At 33.9% G+C, this 18,978-nt stretch overlaps 1 protein-coding gene across 2 annotated transcripts in view; it reads right to left on the reverse strand.

The window, feature by feature from the left end:
* The window catches only part of PAWR (pro-apoptotic WT1 regulator), a 190,571-nt gene that overhangs the window by 66,474 nt on the left and 105,119 nt on the right, over positions 1-18,978 (reverse strand). Inside the window, exons 4-6 of one of the 2 annotated variants that reach the window (XM_047865731.1) lie at positions 13,431-13,578; positions 11,029-11,133; positions 8,842-8,924 (exon numbers count right to left, since the gene is read on the reverse strand). In XM_047865731.1, coding sequence (XP_047721687.1) covers positions 8,842-8,924; positions 11,029-11,133; positions 13,431-13,578 — 336 coding nt within the window. Of the gene's footprint in view, positions 1-1,498; positions 8,925-11,028; positions 11,134-13,430; positions 13,579-18,978 lie in introns of those variants that run through there. The other variant, XM_047865730.1, reaches the window with a different exon arrangement.

Genomic DNA, 18,978 nt, shown 5'->3' on the forward strand with positions numbered 1-18,978 from the left:
AACTAACAGTAAAAAGGCATTTCTGAGCTATCTAGGGAAATGTGAACACAAAGTACTACCCATGGTGGCAGCCAGGCAAAGGGGCCTTGCTACTCACTTAATATGGGGTGGGTAATTAACTGACTGTCCTGGCTGCTAAGGTCTGAATCCACCATGGTGTTTAACAGAGGCCTGTTTCCTACAGCTGCTCCTCGCCAAAAAAGGAGCAGAGCAGGAATATATAGTCAAGCCCACTCCTGTAAGATGTGGGTCTACTCTTATGAACACGAACAGGCACCTTTGGTTTGAGGACTTTTACACCTTGCTAAAACTCTTTTTGAACTGCACTGTGGATTAAGACTTCCTGCTCAGCCATCCTTCCCGTTTTCCTTCGTAGTAGTCAAACCTGTACCAACGTCTTCCCAACCTCCCCTAGCTCCTGCTTACTTACGAGTGTTTTCAAATAGCATTGAAATTGTTAGGTGGGTTGTTTTTTAAGTGTGGTTGTTTTTTAAGTCCTTATCTAATAGAGATACTCAAATATTTATAGGTGAAATGATAGGATGATTGAAATTTAATTTTTTTTTTCATTTTACTTATTGTTGAAGCAGAGCGGAAGAGCAGCAAAGGGAGAGAGAGAATCCCAAGCAGGCACCATGCTAAGTGCAGAGCCCAACGCGGGGCTTGATCCCAAGACCCTGAGATCATGACCTGAGCCAAAATCAAAAGTAAGACACTCAACCGATTGAGCCACCCGGGCGCCCCTGAAATTTAACTTTAAAATACCCCAGCAAAAAAAGAAAAAAATGGGGGATAAAATAAGATTTGTAAGATATGAATAACTATTTTCTCAACTTTTTTGTATATCTGAAAATGTCCATAGTAAGAAATGAAAAATACCTGACTAGTGATCCTCAAAACTATTAAGGTCATCAAAAATACAAAAAGTCTAAGAAAGTGTCACAACTAAGAGGAGTATAAAGAGACATAACTCCTAAATGTAGTGGGGTATCATCGATTGGATCCTGGAACAAAGAAAAGATATGAGAGAAAAACTAAGGAAATCTGAATCAAGTATGGATTTTAATAATAATGTATCAATATTGGTTCATTAACTGTGACAAATGCACTATACTAATGTAAAACATTAGTAACAAGGGAAATTGGCTGTGGAATATTTGAGTACTCTCCATACTACCTTCATAGTAATTCTGTAACCTAAAATTGCTCTAAAGTATTTAAAAAGCAGAAGAAAATAATTAAAAAATAATAAACTATCTCATCATGTAAGAAAAAAATGATTCGAAATTAATACATAATAGACTTTAAATTTTTTCTTTACTCGTTGGGATGCAACACTTGATTTCTCCTCACTGATCAATTAGCTAGAAATGCTACTGATTTTCTGAGGTCACAGAGAGTAAACTCTGAAGATTCAACCTCCCCATACGCCACTCGATAGGGTCCACACATGGAGGAAAAAAAAAAAAAAAAGACAAAACCAACAAAAGCAAAACTATAAGTGATGAGACATACATTTATTTATTCCAATAAAGTTTTAAAATTTGAAAAAAAAATGCATTATTGTTACCAAAAACCTTTAGACAATAACAGAGATCGAGCTTAACACAGTAAAACAAAAATTTCATTCCACAGTCTCTTGGACTTAAGAATCCATTTGAGTTCCAGAGATAACACTAAACTAATGTAGTGATGTCAAGCTGCCAGTATCCATGCTGGGGCTTTTCCTGATACAGTCTTTTGCAATATAAGCAACAATGAAAAGATTCCTTTTTTTTTTTTTTTTTTACAAGTTCATGTTATATTATTTATACACTGTCCAAAAAGAAACCCTCAGATCTTTATTTAAAAATAGAAATGTGCAATGCAAATCTACAAGCTTTGACCTGCATCAGAATTACCTGAAGGGCCTGTTAAAACATAGATTGCCAAGCCTCACCTCATTCAGGTGTTGGGAGTTTCTCTTTCTAACAGGTTTCTAAGTGAAGCCAATACTACTAGTATGGGGACCACACTTTGAGAATTATTAATGTTTAATAGGACAATGATTACATCATAAAAGTGAATATATCACAGCATAAGCACAAAGCACTGCTTTGTGGCTTTGAGCAAATTACTCTTCCCAATCTGTAGCTTGCACAAGTTTTAAAGAAGTGAATAAAAAAGTATCACAGCACTTAACATGATGCCTGGCAAACACAGCTACTGAATTACTAATTATTTAATGTTCTTGTGCTATACTACATCAGGGTTACAGTTGTGCTCAAATTGTTAACTAAGTGAGTCACTATGCTTAGCAGAACCTCTTAAGCCTTAAGCCGTACACTGATCTTAAAGGAGCTGCAAGAAACAAAAGGCACTTTTAGGCCCCCTATGACAATCATTTAGCATTTCCAAAATGTCCATTCACTCATCCCATTACAATTTTCACTGATTCACTTTAAAGAGTGAGGTTAATGTGACAGTTACTGGCATAATTTTACTTTAAATTATTGATGTTGTTCATTGTTCCAAATCATCCACACATGAGTCTTTCAATTTTCTACGGAAAATTAGTAATTTTCCAACTTTCTTTAACACTACATATCAAACAAATGCACTTTTACCAAAAGTGATTTTCACGTTCTTAAAAGAAAATGGAATTTCCTATGGCTCTGATAGCTTTGGTTATACTCCTGTACTACAAGAATGATAAATCAGATGCCTATTAATTTTTCTTAATAATTTGTTTCCATAAAGCTAAGATGTCCACAGATGACATCATGTACCTTTGTTTAACCACAGTAAATAGTTCACATTTTAAAGGAACGCAAATATTTCTCTAGATATAAACCTGTAACACAAAGGCTGTGGATTTCATGTCCCATGATATGTCTAAACAGAAAAGCAACTGCTTACATATGTGTTAAGACTATAACTTATACTGAATAATTCTGCACATTTTAATGTGAATAACACAAAATTCTTATTTTGCTTTTCTTTCACATGTGTAAAGTCGAAGTCCAATCTACTTTTACTAACTGGTTCATATTAATTTTTTCATATTTCTCATCTATGGTATCAAGTAGGTAGTTTCTTCCTTTATTAAATGCATCTTTATTCAGCCACACAAGTTTTTTGAAAGTGAAGAATAAAACTGTGCATTTTGCATTTTGTCCAGTATTAAAAGGGAAGTTTTGCCTTCTAGCTTCCTTTTCAACGTTATCTGGTTAGACATCAAAATAAAATGGATTGTAAAGGATATTATAACCAATCCTATCTCTTTAACATGAAGGTCCAACATCATATAAATTCTTTCCAAGAAGTTGGCCAGGAAGAAAAGGTAACTAACCTATTGTAGAGGTGAAAAGAAAAACCAGACACATGAGATTAGTATATTGGTAGTACACTGCTACTGACAGAATTGTGTGCATGCACAGAGTGAATCCAGAAGAAAAAAAAAATAGGGATTTGATGAAGTCTAAGATAAGGGCTTCCAGATACAATTAAGACTAAAAGGTCTTGCAAATTTTTTCAATAGGCTTGCTAATGGAGTAGGTTCTTATATAAGGACTTGAGACATTATCTAAACAGTCTGACTGAAGGATGCTTGTTCACTTGTTAGACATGTATGACATTACTGACAAGATTAATTTAGAGTTCTAGAAGTAAAGAAGACTGATTAGCTTGTGCAGGTGTATGAAGAATGACACATTAGCAAAAGGTTATGTAAACCATTTACTCAAAAAACAAAGACCAGATTTTTACATTCCCAGACCCCTACTTATCTTTTTCAAACTATGAAGGGCCTGAAATTCTTTGAACACCATCAGATTTAGTTGGGAACAGCTCCAATTTTGAATTAAGGAATTATTCGTGTAGTTTTAAAACACAATTAAAAATTTTCAATCAAATTGAACATTTGTACACTTCCTCACTTATTCAAGAAGTCCCACCATTAATGTATACAGATCTTATCAACACTGCATTTTTGTTTTTTAAAACATTATTCTTTCTATAATAATATATACTAAAGATTTAAAAGTACTGCATACTCTTTCGGTAAGAGGTACACAAGTTAATTATAATATTTGCATTATCCCTTAACTTCAAAAATAAAACTGATGGTCAGAGTTTTACTGATAGTTCAGGAATAAAAACATAATTAGTGTTGAAAAATAAATGAAAATTTATTTTTTCATTATTTATTAAGAATGAATCTCTATCGTTGACTACTCCATAACAAAACCTATGCAATGGGAATTATGAAAGCTCCCTACACAGTATTAATGTGGTCAATAAATTATCCAGGTGTTTTCCTCAAATGTTTAATTACCTGAATTAACTGATTTTTCAACGAAACAATAAATTTTAGTTTTCTTATGGTTTTTGCTGATAATAACAGCCATCTGATACTTAAACTTAGAAGAAAAACATAATAAAAACCCTGAATAAAATAGGCAGATCTGTCAAAAAAAATTTCACCAAGAAAGGTAATATACATCTATTAGGCATCCAGAGAGAGATTCAAGACAAAACAGGCACATAATCGGTGTCCACCGAGGGATCATCACTAACATTCTATTATTACCGAAGCAGTATGTGCCTGTATGTGAACTGTTAGATGTAAATGTCTTAAAACAACCTAATCAATAATGTATAGAGAGCATACCATTAACAGGTTGGTGTATCTGAAATGCACTGAACTGTTTCTACTTTATTACTGCTATAAATTCCTTAACAATGTTCTTTTCATAAAGCACAATTACCTAAATGACATATGGTAAGATACTTCCCAATATACATCAGGTCTTCCAATCCACCATTCAGTAAATGCTGCAGCAAAGTAAATGGTACCTATTACTAGACTTAAAAGACAATGGCTAGATAATTAATACCAAAAATACACTTTTGAATTAACTATTTAGATTAGACCAACTAATGCTAATTAAGATTGTATTTTGTGCTATTGACACATACTACATAGATTGTACACTGCTAAATGGAAAGGCTGGTCCATGTCCCTTTTTAAAAAACCTCTATAATAACTATAATGATATACCTAGTAGACTACTAAATACTTGCCAGAAGAACAGATATGAAAATTTAATGTATTTATACTCCTCATCCATAGTCCTCTCACATACTCACACATAATTATTTTTAGAATGGGGATATGATTTTAACATGCTGTAACTGTCCAGCTAAGTAAAATAAAAAACAAAAAAAGCAAAAACAAAAAAAAAACCAATATGGGCTCAGGTTTTCTTGGGTAGTTTTTCAAATCTTAATACTGAGAATGAAACAACTAACTTCTATACATCAGTGAGAAATTTAACAAAAGGCGGGAAGGCACCTGATGAGCAAGAAGTTTGTTGTCTATTGGTATTATGCTTTCAGTTTAATAGAACAACAAAAGTGGCACTAGTTCTCAGACAAGTAACACAAATTACAATGCTGGTTGATGGGATGCCCTTTCCTTAAGAGAGTGAGCACAGTTCCAAAGCAAAGGAAGTCAAGCTTACTGTTACATATTAGGAATGGTTCAGATACAATAGAAGAATGTTTAGCACTGACTTTGACATGTTATTTTAAAGTTCTGATAACTGAATGCTAGTTCTTTCTCACTTACTACTGCTCCCAATGAAAAGCTGGTGTGTTGGTTTCTTTTACTACAAAATGAAAATATATGCCTGAATCTTGTAACAGGCTATTAACAAAACCATGAACAGTTATTAAGGGCCAATACTGCATGGAACTTACTAAGCACTGACTCAATATTATAAAACTATAAAAAAGATAGTCCATATGTACATATGACTATTGTCTAGAACACCAGATCAATGATCAAACCCAAAGTCTTTCCTGTTTCGTATTACAATGTTGAACATATGGGCATGTCTATTATACCGACTTGTATTGTTTTCAACAAAGTATTAATGGACTCAAATGTTACATTTTAATTTCTAATTATAAAAATCCAGATTAACTGTGAAACTATAAGTGACTTATAATTGAGGTAGGTTTTTCACCTTAAGAATACATTGTTTTAATAACCACAATTAAAAAGTTACTTTAAAATAAAAAGAATACATTGATTCATGTATCTGCCCAGATACCTAATTTTCTATGTTTTAAACTGTTTGAGCTGGTGTAACAGTGCTAATCTCTAGATTTAGTAAATTCCCTTAGAAATACACAAAATGCCACCCTCTTCCCCTCTAAAGGCAACTGTAGTGCAATAAAATTAATGACAATTCTAGAAGAATGAAATGGAGATTACTTTGTAAGCCTTAATACATGTCAGAAATCAGGGAGATAAGTCATGTTTATTTTAGTTAATAAACTTACTGTTTTGAAAATAAGATCATAAACACATTAAAACTTTGAATATGCTTTATTATGCCATAAATTCCCAGGAAATAGAAGAAATATAATTTCTGAATGGAACTAATAATTTCACAAATACTAGCACTTTATGTCAACAGCCAAGTTTTCTAAAGTAGTGCACATGTATTTAAAGTTAACCTTTTTAAAATCTCAATGCTCTCTATAAATTTTAAAAGGAAATTATAGCAGATCCTACTTAATTTTTCACTATTCAGTGTAAAAATCTATGTGTGATATAAATAAACATTTTAAGAACAGGGAGAAGGACTGCATGTGAATTGCTTCACCTAAGCTGTTAGGCTCCTGTACTAGGTACCATTATGTAAAATATCATTGTTGAAATTTTTCCTAATAAACTGAAGGAAAATTTTTAAAATACCTCACTCTTTAAAAACATCAATAACTGGTATAAGTTTAAAAAGGAAAATGAAATATTCCTTTACTTACATATGGACTAAATAGAAATTTAAAATAATTTACTGAAAAACCAGCACACTAATATATTTTACGGTGATACTGACAGCATTTTCACAACATCCAAAACTTCGATGCAAAACTAGGTAATACCAGTATTTCCGCCACATACCGAAGGGTAACTGAAGGGAGAGGAGCGTGCCTCACAGCCAAGGCAGTGACTGAGCCTGGCGTACCACTCTGACACGTGGGCAGCAGGTGGCTGTTCCCAGGCTGGGTAATGTTCTCCAAAATGATGTCCTTATGTAGTAATTCTGCAACTATATCAAGTTTGGTAATCTAACATTGACCTTTTTGGTAAATATATATAGATATATGAAAACTTCCCCAGGGGCCAGATAAATTATTAAATAAACTAAAAGGAAACAAAATGCTAGTAGCTAACATACGTTAATTCTAGGGTATCAGTGGAAGATATAGGAGGATATAGACAGCAGCTATTTCCAAACCTAGGTTATGATCAGAATCATCAGATGGTGAGCTTTAAAAATTCTGTCCAGGCTCTCAACCTAAATCTAGCTAGAAATTACAGCCAGGGAATTCTTTGTAAGCAACCCAAGTGATCCTGATGATTAGCCAAGGTTGAAACTTCTCAAGTGAGAAGCCAATCTAAGTAACCACAGGAGTTTTAAAATTCAAAATTTACTCTACATTTTGTCCAACTGTTTCACTTCCCTATTTTTCTAATAGTCGATAATGAAGGAAATTGGCAAGTGAAGAAAAAGAGTCAGCAGGGTACCCAAAATGGGTTTCACTATGTTTAACTGGACAAAAGGATTATCTGTATACGGTTTACAATTCAACTATCAGACAGACATTTCTTAACGTTAACATATTTTAAAAGAGGGCGTTTCCTTACTCAGCATGAAAATATAATATAAAACAACTCTAAACATTAATAATATTTAATAGAAAATTTGTATAATTCTTCAAAATTTTTAAAAATTGTTTTTAAAAATCCAATGTTGGGAAGAAAATCCCTTAAATTTGAGGTAGGGGAATAATTCTTTCACATGAGACCACTGTATCACAGTGTTATTCTCCAAGTTAGAAATAAGGAAAGTATTTTGGTACTATTTTTGTTTATGTACTGTTTTGTAAATATAAGTATAAATGTTTTTGTGGATAAATATTTTGGTTCTTATTTAATGCAAATGATAATTAAAAATATGGATTATTTTTTATACATTGAAATTGTACACACTCTCCAGGACTGATGAATAAACAACTTTTTAATATCCCATGTTCACTTATAAACCTTGAAATAATAAAAAAGGTAGGACCTACCCAAGAAATTTTATAATGAAATTGTAAAATTGTATGTTTTTCAGAAGTGATTTAAATTTGTTTTCAACATTCAGGTACAAAACTGTATATTTTAATGTACTGCAGCACAATTCAAGTATTCTCTAACATTTTTTCTTTAGCCAACTAGTCATGGTATTAAGTGACTTTTCCCAACAGCTTTCCTTTTTAAAGATGACGGTTACACAAAACGGTGTGACACTCTCTAAATTGCTGAAAATAAGTTGAAAGAACAAATGACGGTAGAAAAGAGTTTATGAGTGAATCAACAACACATAAAAGTTTGCACACATCAGTAATAAGGCATTTGCAGGTAACTCCCCAAAAGTATGTGAATTCATGTAAACAAAGACCATGTATATTCCTTCAGGGAGAAAACACACTACCATAGATAAAATTTTTCAAATGGTTGTGACTTTAAACCATATATTATTTGAATACCACACAAAACCAAAAGAGGCATAACCTGCCATTTTAATAACTGAAAGATGTTACTGAATTGTGATATTGAAGGTTGATACTCTTATGAAATAATGAAAAAGAAGTATCTTGAAAATAAACATCCACTGTTTTCTAGAAATAAATATACATACTTAATGTATTGCAGCATAGGAATATTATCCTAGCATTAACCATAACATTCAATCAGTAGTTCTAAAATATTTTTTCCACACTGGGACTTGAATCTTCTACCTTGTTAGCTGACCAACAACTTTCAAAAGAGTTTTATTTTCTTGCTTTAGTTGTTCATTTTCATCTTCTATGTCATCTAGATCCTTAAGGAAACAAGAAAAAAAATAAAATATGAGTTTTAAATACTTAAAAATATTCTAAAGTGATAAAAACACTTACAAATACAAAGAAAATTCACACAAGCATTTAATTTGGAAAGAAGGGTAAGTTCTGAAAACCACTTTAGATGGAATATGCCCCACCTGACGGCAGCACCCACTACTCAATTCCTCATTATTATCATGATAACATGCATCATCTCTTGCCAGATTTTTCAGTTTTTCAAGAGAAGCCAAAAATCAGAATTCTTTAGCTGTGAATCTTAACCTATCTCCCCTTCCCCCAAATTGAGGGCTGAACAAAATACATGTGTGGGCAATATGAGGTTCAGGGCTTCAAACTGCAGCCTGTGTCAAATTAAGTAGAAGAAGATTGAGGTACAAGTTCTGAATGTACTCCTACCATCTTGTACAATCTTTAACAAGGATGTCTCTTGTGGGGTGGGGATCTGGGGAAGCGACAGAAGGAAGGCATACAGAAAAGGAGCTCTGGAGCATATACAGTTGATCTGATTCAATTCAGCTTAGGCTTCTCTATATTTTGTTTGAGGAAAGGTTTTAGAGCTTAAAAAAAATGAAAGCCAGTAAACTAATCTCTCTCAAGTTTTAAAGTTATATGATTCCAGGTCTATGTTCCCTATATTAATCCTAGTACCCAGGTATACAACAAATTTGGTAAATATGAAGATAATTCCAAGTTTTAATGAGAAGAAACTTTTTCAAGGCAGAATGTTTACTGATGGTCGTAAAGGCACATATTTTTAGATTTATCCTTCTAATTCAAAAATCTAAAACTTGGAGCCATCAATTTAAACTATAAATGTGCTACTGAATAGTAGCACTCTGATATCCAGTATACTGCCTTTGGACAATTAGGTAAATGATTTTAAAATGTGCAAAAACAGAATCTGTATTTACTCACAAACTAAATGAATGATATTGGGAACCTTAACTGTTGAAAACAACAATAAATATACAGGATTCACAAAATCACTACAACTGAGACCTGCTTAAAATTTAGAATTAAATAATAAAATACATTTCTGTATTATTACTAGATTATAAACTCTGAAGAGCAGGTGTTTTAATTATTCTTTCTAATGTACATAGTGCCTAAGAAAATGCTAATACACACAGACATCAAAAATATTTTCACATTTTATTAAGTCATATTCCAAAACCAACAGAGGACCGCCTGTGTTCTAAACCAAGATGAAAGGCTATCTACAAGAATGGAAGAGCTTACTTAGAATTAGGAATATGGGATACCTGCTGTCAAATACTGTCTCAGCTGATTACTATGTGATCACCACATATGACCTTGAGCAAGTTAAACTCACGTTTCTCAGTGTCCTCATCTACCACCTGTAGTTAATGCCTCAGAGCTTTATTAGAATGGGTCTGCACATAATGAAGCGTCTTTAGTTTCTCTTCTTTCATTGTTAGAGTTAAGACTGATTAGGAATCTATTCCTTTTTTCCCTGAAGCAAACTTATTTCTTTCCTCCATCTTACCTAAAGCTTTCCAAAATGCAAAACACTGGTATCTCTTCTTATCACCATTACCTAAGTATGGCCTAGCAGTAATACCTGATTCTTAAGCAAAAAGTAAATTCTAGGGCTGAAAACAAGAAAAAGCAACAAACAGTACTAATTGAGACCTTGAGGTAACCCTAAACCTAAAGTAAGAGATACCTCTATATAACTGGAGGGAAAAGGTGGTGAAAATATACACAAAGACATCTGGAGTTTCTATGTCAAGAAAGTAGCAAGTTTAATTCTTCACTGAGGCAACTATGTGCCAACACCCTTTTTGATGTGTGGTGGTGACCAAGCCTCTCACCTCCACAAAACAGTGAACAAATCTGTTCATCAGTCCATCACCCAAAGAATAGTATTAACTGAATACAACTGATAACTGGCCAGAGGAAATCCACTTATAGAATGAAATGATGGTTCTTATTACCACAAATTACCATTTCATTATCAAAATAATGAATTTAAATAATCTTTTCATATATATGTACTTTCACCCAATTGCCGGGAAAAATAAAAAAGAAACCATACAAGTGAAACATGTGAATACTCACTCTATTTAACAAATCAATTTCTTCCTTGAGTTTTCCAATCATTTCCTCTTTATCTTGCATTAGTCTCACAAGTCTTAAGTTTTCTTGTCTTTCTCTTACTACTTCCTGGTAGATATAATTACAAAGCATTAATTGGGAAGTAACTGGTTGCTTTTAACCTTAAATGACACCTATCTGCCATGTCTGATGAAGTACCTTAGATATATGAAGATTTCCAACGCATTTCTTAAGTCACTTGCTAAGGGAGGGAATAACCCATCCAGGAAAGACCCAAAGAATGAGAGGAATACAGGAATTGTGTATTTCTGATTAAATCTATATTTACACAATTCTTTAACACATACTAATAACCCAATGACTTACCCTCTTTAGTTTATCACCACCCTTAGTAATGAAATACCTTATTTTTTTTTTAATGGATAACATCCTGTTTGAGGAAATTCAAGCTTTTTATTTGAAATACAGGGATTTCAAAACTTTTTTATTGTTTATTTTATTTTTAAGAGAGAGACAGACAGAGTGTGAGCTGGGGAGGGGCAGAAAGACAGGGAGACAGACTCCAAAGCAGGCTCCAGGCTCCGAGGTGTCAGTACAGAGCCAGCAGATGCGGGGCTCGAACTCATGAACCATGAGATCATGACCTGAAGTCTGAGGCTTAACCAAATGAGCTACCCAGGAGCCCCCAAAATACAAAGTTTAGGAAAAGGAGATGGTTTCATGGAAAGTTCTAAACAGAAAAATAATCATCTTCAATTTTACTTGTGGCTCTGCCAGTTAATGGGTAAAATAAAAGACCTGAAACAGATGACTGGTTTTTAAACTTTTCTTCTTTAAAAAATGTAACACCTTTTTCAAAGAAATACTATTTAGAATCCAGGTCCTTGGGGGCACCTGGGTGGCTCAGTCAGTTAAGCGTCCGACTTCGGCTCAGGTCATGATCTCGCGGTCTGTGGGTTCAAGCCCCGCGTCGGGCTCTGTGCTGACAGCTCAGAGCCTGGGGCCTGCTTCTGATTCTGTGTCTCCCTCTCTCTCTGACCCTCCCCCATTCATGCTCTGTCTCTCTCTGTCTCAAAAATAAACATTAAAAAAAAAAAAATTTAGAATCCAGGTCCTTGGGCTGGGTTGACTACTTTGGGGGCAAAAGGAAAGCAGAACTGGAAAACGTCTGAGAATTTAACTTCTTTCCTACTAACCCTTAGAAAAAGCAGTCAGCTGGCCTCATTAATCAGAGGCTGCCAAATTACTAGCAACTGTATCCAAACTCCTGTGGAACTTTAAAAACCTTTCTAAAGAAACCCTTGAAACCTATGAAACTAGATGTGTTCCTTGAAATTTTCATTTGTTATTTTTTTAATGTTTATTTATGTATTTTTGAGACAGACAGAGACAGAGTGTTAGTGGGGGAGGGGAAGAGAGTGAGGGAGACAAAGAATCGAAGCAGGCTCCAGCCTCTGAGCTGTCAGCACAGAACCGGATGCAGGGCTCAAACTCACGAACCATGAGATCATGACCCAAGCCGAAGTGGGACGTTTAACTGACTGAGCCACCTAGGCACTCCTTAAAAGTTTTTTACTTAAACCCACAGAAACTGGTATCAAAGTTGAGATGTGAACTATAAACGATCATAATGCTATAAAATTTTTTCTTCATTAAATTTCTGCTTAAAATAATCTTTATATCACAGGGAATAATTTCAACTCAGCAAAAACCATATTTTCAACAATCAGAAAGTAATTCAGGACCATTATCAATTTTATGGGCTACATGTCTACAGGAAAGAACCTGAGATCATATGGTTAATAAATTTATACCAATGTGCATCTGACTTGTTTTCAAAGATACTTCTGAACAGGTTTATTCTGACAATTGTTTCAAACACCAAAAATGGTTCTAGGCTTTAACCAGAACCCAGAAGAAAGTCTACATATGATAAACTGTACAGATAATATAATACACACAGTAGTATATATTGTCAGCATAGACATAACATTTTGAAGACAAAGACAAAGACTGTCTTTAATATATTAGAGGTAACCCTTGGCAGAATGGGAGTGTCAATTAAATATTAAGGAATACAAGAATTGGCTCCATTTCTAAAAGTTTTAACATCAACAGCATTGAATAGGAAAGTATTAAGGGAATCAGAAAATGCCTAACCACTAATGCATCTGGAAAATATATATTTAAGACAGTAGTTCAATGCTGCTACTTGACTATATATGGAAATACCAATTAACACTAATGATATCTTCCACTAGTGCCTCTCATTCTTTTCACTTTGTTGGCACTCTGTCTCACACAAATTTCAGATTATTTTCAAATGCTATGAAAGTTAAAAAAAAAAAAAAGGAATCTCAATAGCATATTAATTTTATCAATCTTAAATAATTTGTAATTCATACCTTTTCAAGATCTTCAATTTTCTTTTCCAACATGCTACTTGAGACCAAATTACCTGAAGCATTTGCATCCCTATTATATCTGCTGAACCCACTTCTATCTGTTCGGGGATATCTACTTGAGACATCTTCTTCAGAGGCAGTAGTTGTGCTGTGGAAATAAAAAGCTGTATTTTATAAAAGAATCTAACACTCAGCAAGAAAAATGCCAAGAATATTTTCTATTCACCATAAATAATTACCACTCCCCAAGAATACGTGGTCATAGTAGCCAACTCATATATAACTAAAGAAGTTAATCATTATTCCAACACATTGGAAAAAAAAAAAAAAGGTTAATTCTTTTGACCACTATCTACTGAGTAGCTGCTAAGTACCAGACACTGTTCTGGGTACTAAAGATGTAACAGCAACAAAGATATGGCCTCTGCCAAAATTTCAGGGAGCTTTCAGTTTAGCAGGGAATATAACCAATTATCATAAAGCAAGATGACCAACACAGTAAGTGTCTGGTACTAGGAGAACAATGACAGGAGACTTAATGAAGACTACCTGTGGTTAAAAAAAAAAACAAAAACACTTTGTTTTTCCTTTTTTCTTTCTTTTTTCTAAATTCCAAACCATCATGGACCAATACTTTCATAAGATCAAATAAAAATGAACTAGTGGAAAAATAAAAGTAAAAAAAAGGCCATATAAAATACAAGTCCAATGTTTTATTAGCCACACCCATTAAATTTCAATAATATATTTAGACTGAACAGAAAAAAGAATCACAAAAAATCGTGTATTTTCATTGAAGTATGCACATAGGCAATCGTAGAAAAGTTATTGCACTAATAACTTTCATCATTTCATAACTCTAATTTAACCCAAAGTGATGCGTGAAATTGCAACTCTTCATATCAAATACCAATTCACAGTCTCTGAACTAATAGCATATATGCTAATATTTAAAGTTTTTAATGCAATATGAGGTTGCTTGTTTTTTGTATTAGTTATCTATTACTGCATTAAAAATTATACCAAAACCTAATGGCTTAAGACAACACACACTAACAATCTCACAATTAATATCTGCTGGTCAGGAATCTGGAAGCGGTTTAGCTGGGTGGTTATGTTTCAAGGTCTTTTGTGAGGTTTCTGTCAGGGCTACAGTCATCTGAAGGCCTGACTGGGCTAGAGAATTTGCCTTTACGCTCACTCACATGGCTGATGGCAAAAGGCCTCAGTTTCCTATTGGCTGTTGACCAAAAGCCTCAGTTCCTCAGCAGGTAGGCCTCTCCACTGGGCTGTTTACAACATGGCAGCTGGCTTCCAGAGAGAAAGGAACATGGCAAGCAAGACAGACACTGCAGTATCTGCTATGACCTAATCTTAGAAGTGACATACTATCATATCACCCCTCTACTGCAGGAAGGGGATTACAAAGATGTAAATACCAGGAGGTAGGGCATCCTGGGAGCTCTCTCAGAAACTGGTTACCACGAAGCTAACTGACCTGTTCTAGGTTAAATTGATGACAATGCTACCCACAAGGGACAGGATATATCTAAACTACTTCTGTGTTTTGTTTCAATAGCACTCATAACAGGAAACCTGGTTTCATAGATGTATGTTGACAGGAACAGAAGATACTTTAAAGCGATTTCAGCTCAAGATACTAATTTTTAACTTTCACCCCAAATCCAGAAAATTATGCTTTTTAAACTCTGTCTTTAATCGTTCATTGGTAGCCAACACCAGTAATTTATCCATCAAAATTATAGTTAAATCTGAAATAGCTTTTGATGAAAAAAATGGATTCCTGATCTATTAATTTCCTATGTGTGGGTTTTCTTTTAATAAAAAAATTTTAAGTGCATCTTACCAAATTTGTAAGGTATTTGATTTTAACATTTTATAAAATGTGCACTACAAAACTCATCACTACTTTACTGATAATTGTTATACTGTAAAACCCATAACAATTTGTGGAAACTTTCTCCCAAAATTTCTAACTTTCATTTTTGTCCTATGATATTATATAACATTAAAAACATCTGACAAGTTTCCTTGCATGGAAGGCTAAGATCATTTTTAAAAAAGAATAAAGCTATCAGGCAAATAAGTCTAATTTGCATATTTACAAAGCTGGGGACCAAAATGGTTGCTTATCTTGCAAAAACATGAAGCATTCTTCCCAAAGTTCAAGTACTTTTATCTGAAAATTTCCCTTTGAAAATTATTATACACCTTAGCACACAGTAACAGTTGACTAGTTCAGCTTCCAAACTATCAGTTTTTTTAAATATCAAAAATTACAATTCATACTTTAAGTGAACTACTGTTAATTTAGCTGATATAGCACAGCTTTCTCAATGAAGGGAAGCAGGACATTGATTTACATTATGGCACAAGTTCCAACATTTTTTGTCACTGTCTCTCTTTAATCAGAACATACCCCTCCCCACAAAAGCAAAGCAAAACTCCAAGCCACATTTGTTGATTTGTTAACTCTTCCAAGTTTTACATGATTTAGAGTAAGTTGTGTTTGTCAGCAAGGAAGTTGAAAAATAAATTCTGCCTTCATATCACTGTCATATTAAAATCAATGGGTCATCCAATTGTAACAAAAATTACTTTGCTATCCTTATTTGTCCAAGAGTTGGTCTTCTGTATCACTAAACTGTTCCTAAATATATCAAGCTATGGTGTTGTCAGAAAGTATTACATAAACTACCTTCCTTGCTACAGATTTATCCAACATCTCCAAGCCAACACCTTTGTCTTGTCATTTGTCTGTAGTTTTTTTTTAATGTTAGTAACATGAAATGAGACTTTAAAAGAAAGTAACAAAGCCCAATGATTCCATACGAAAACCCGAAGATCTGCTTGTGTCAGTTTCTTAACTGTAACATTTCTTTCAAATAATGCATTTGTGGTTGTGAATGTATTTATGTAATGCATATAAACGCTACTTAAGTTTTGATGGTATTAAGGCTGTGAAGCCAGTACACTGCTACAAATAGGCCACTGTGGTTTTAGCACTTCCCCACCAATTATGGCTAAAATTGAACTCAATACAGACATTCCTCAAAGACACTTTGGGTTTGGTTCCAGACCACAGTAATGAAGCAAGTATCACAATAAAGAGAGTCAAATGAAACTTTTGGTTTCCTAGTGTATATAAAGTTGTATTTACACCATAATGTAGCCTATTAAATGTACAATAACATTGTTAAAAAAAATGTTCATACTTAAACTTAGAAATATTTTTAAAATGCTAACCATCATGTGAACTTTTAATGGAGTCATAATCTTTTTGCTAGTGGGGGGGGGGGGGTCCTACCTCAGTGTCATGGCTGCTGACTGATCAGGGTGGTGGCTGTTAAAGGCTGGGGTGGCTGCAGCAATTTAGCAAAATAAGGCAACAGTGAAGTCGGCTGCATTGATAGGACTCTTCCCTTCATGAACAATTTCTCGGTAGCATGCAATGCTGTTTAATAGCATTTTACCCACAGTAGAATTTCTTTCAAAATTGGGAGTCTAAGCTCTCAAACCCGGCCAACACTTTAGCAACTAAGTTTATGTATTATCTAAATCCTTTGTTGTCCTTTCAACAATCCTCACAGCATCTTCACCAGGAGTGAAGACGTAAAAACCCATCTCAAGAAACCATTTTTCTCTGCTCATCCGTAAGAAGCAACTCCTCATCCAGTAAAGTTCTATCATGAGATTTCAACAACTCAGTCACATCTTCAGGCTTCATTTCTAATTCTAGTTCTCTTGTTATTTCTACCACATCTGCAGTTACTTCCTTCCTCCACTGGTCTTGAACCTTCAAATTATAAAAAACAAAAACAAAAACAAAAAACAACACAGTAACTACAAAGTACAATAAGCAAAGTGCAATAAAACAAGGTTTGCCTGTGTAGAGAACTAATGCTTCCCAACAAAACTAGCACAAACTCTTTTGGTCTGTAACTCTCTAAAATTATCATCATTTGGTTTACTACTAGTGCCACATTCAGAAAAGGTGTATCTTTTCTTATTATAAAAGTCTAGTACCTAGATTTAGATAATACAAATAAAAGAAGAAATTGAAAAGAATGAAAAAGATTTTTAAACTTAGTTTTATTATACATTTACTTTTTAATTATCTCATTTATGAAAGAAGTCTGATTAAATTTAATTAAAGATTTTTTTTAATTAAAGATTTTTAAAGTGAATAAATCCTTGTTGTTTTTTTCAGCTCTTACACATTTTGGGTTACAAATGACTAACATAAAAATAACACACATGGAGCAAAATATACATTCTTCTCAAGTTCACATGGTACATTCACCCAGACTAACCATATTCTCGACTATAAAGCCCACCTTCACAAATTTAAAAGAATAGAAATCAGGGGCGCCTGGGTGGCTCAGTCGGTTGAGCGGCCAACTTCGGCTCAGGTCCCGCGGTCCATGAGTTCGAGCCCCACGTCGGGCTCTGTGCTGACAGCTCAGAGCCTGGAGCCTGTTTCGGATTCTGTGTCTCCCTCTCTCTGACCCTCCCCCGTTCATGCTGTCTCTCTGTCTCAAAAATAAACGTTAAAAAATTTTTTTAAAAAAAATAAAAGAATAGAAATCATATAATGCCTGCTCTCAGAACACAACAGAATTAAACATGAAATTAATAGCAGAGAGATCACTGGAAAACTGTAAAATGTGTAGAGATTAATTAACAGACTTTTAAATAACACATGAGTCAAAGAAGAAATCTTAAGAGAAATTTTTAAATGTTTCGAACTAAACAAAAATGAACCCACAGCTTAAAATTTGTGAGATACAATGAAAGCAGTGCTTACACGGAAATTTGTAGCACTGAATGCATATATTAGAAAAGAAAAGAAAACCTAAAATCAATACTTTAAGTTTCTACCTTACATAACTAGAAAAGGGAGAGCAAATTAAGTCCCAAATAGGTAGAAGAAATAAAATAAGAATGAAGGCAGAAATCAGTGAAATTGAAAACAGGAAACCAATACAGAAAATCAATGAAACCAAAAACGATTTCTTTGAAAAGAGCAATAAATTCAATAGGTCTCTAGCTAGGAGAGAGGACACAGGTTATTAATATCAGAAATGAAAAAGGGGACATCACTTTAGAGCCCATGGACATTAAAAGGATAATAAAGGAATACTGTGAACATCTCTACCCACAAATTTGATGACCTAGGTGAAATGAGCCAATTCCTTGAAAGATATAGTCTGCTAAAACTTACACAAAAAGAAACAATGTGAATAGGCCTATATCTCTTAACGAAATTGGATCAATAATTAATAACTTTCCAAAACAGAAAGCACCAGGCCCAGGCAGGTTCACTGGTGAATCCTACACCAAACATTTAAGGAAGAATTATACCAATTCTCTCAAATTTCTTCCAGAAGACAGACGCAGAAGGAATACTTCCTAACTCATTCTGTAAGGCCAGCATTACCCTAATGCCAAAACCAGATGAAAATATCACAAAAAAAATATAGACTAATATTAATATCTCTTATGAACATACAGATGCAAAAACCCT

The sequence above is a fragment of the Prionailurus viverrinus genome, chromosome B4, assembly GCF_022837055.1.
Source record: "Prionailurus viverrinus isolate Anna chromosome B4, UM_Priviv_1.0, whole genome shotgun sequence".
NCBI lineage: Eukaryota > Metazoa > Chordata > Mammalia > Carnivora > Felidae > Prionailurus > Prionailurus viverrinus.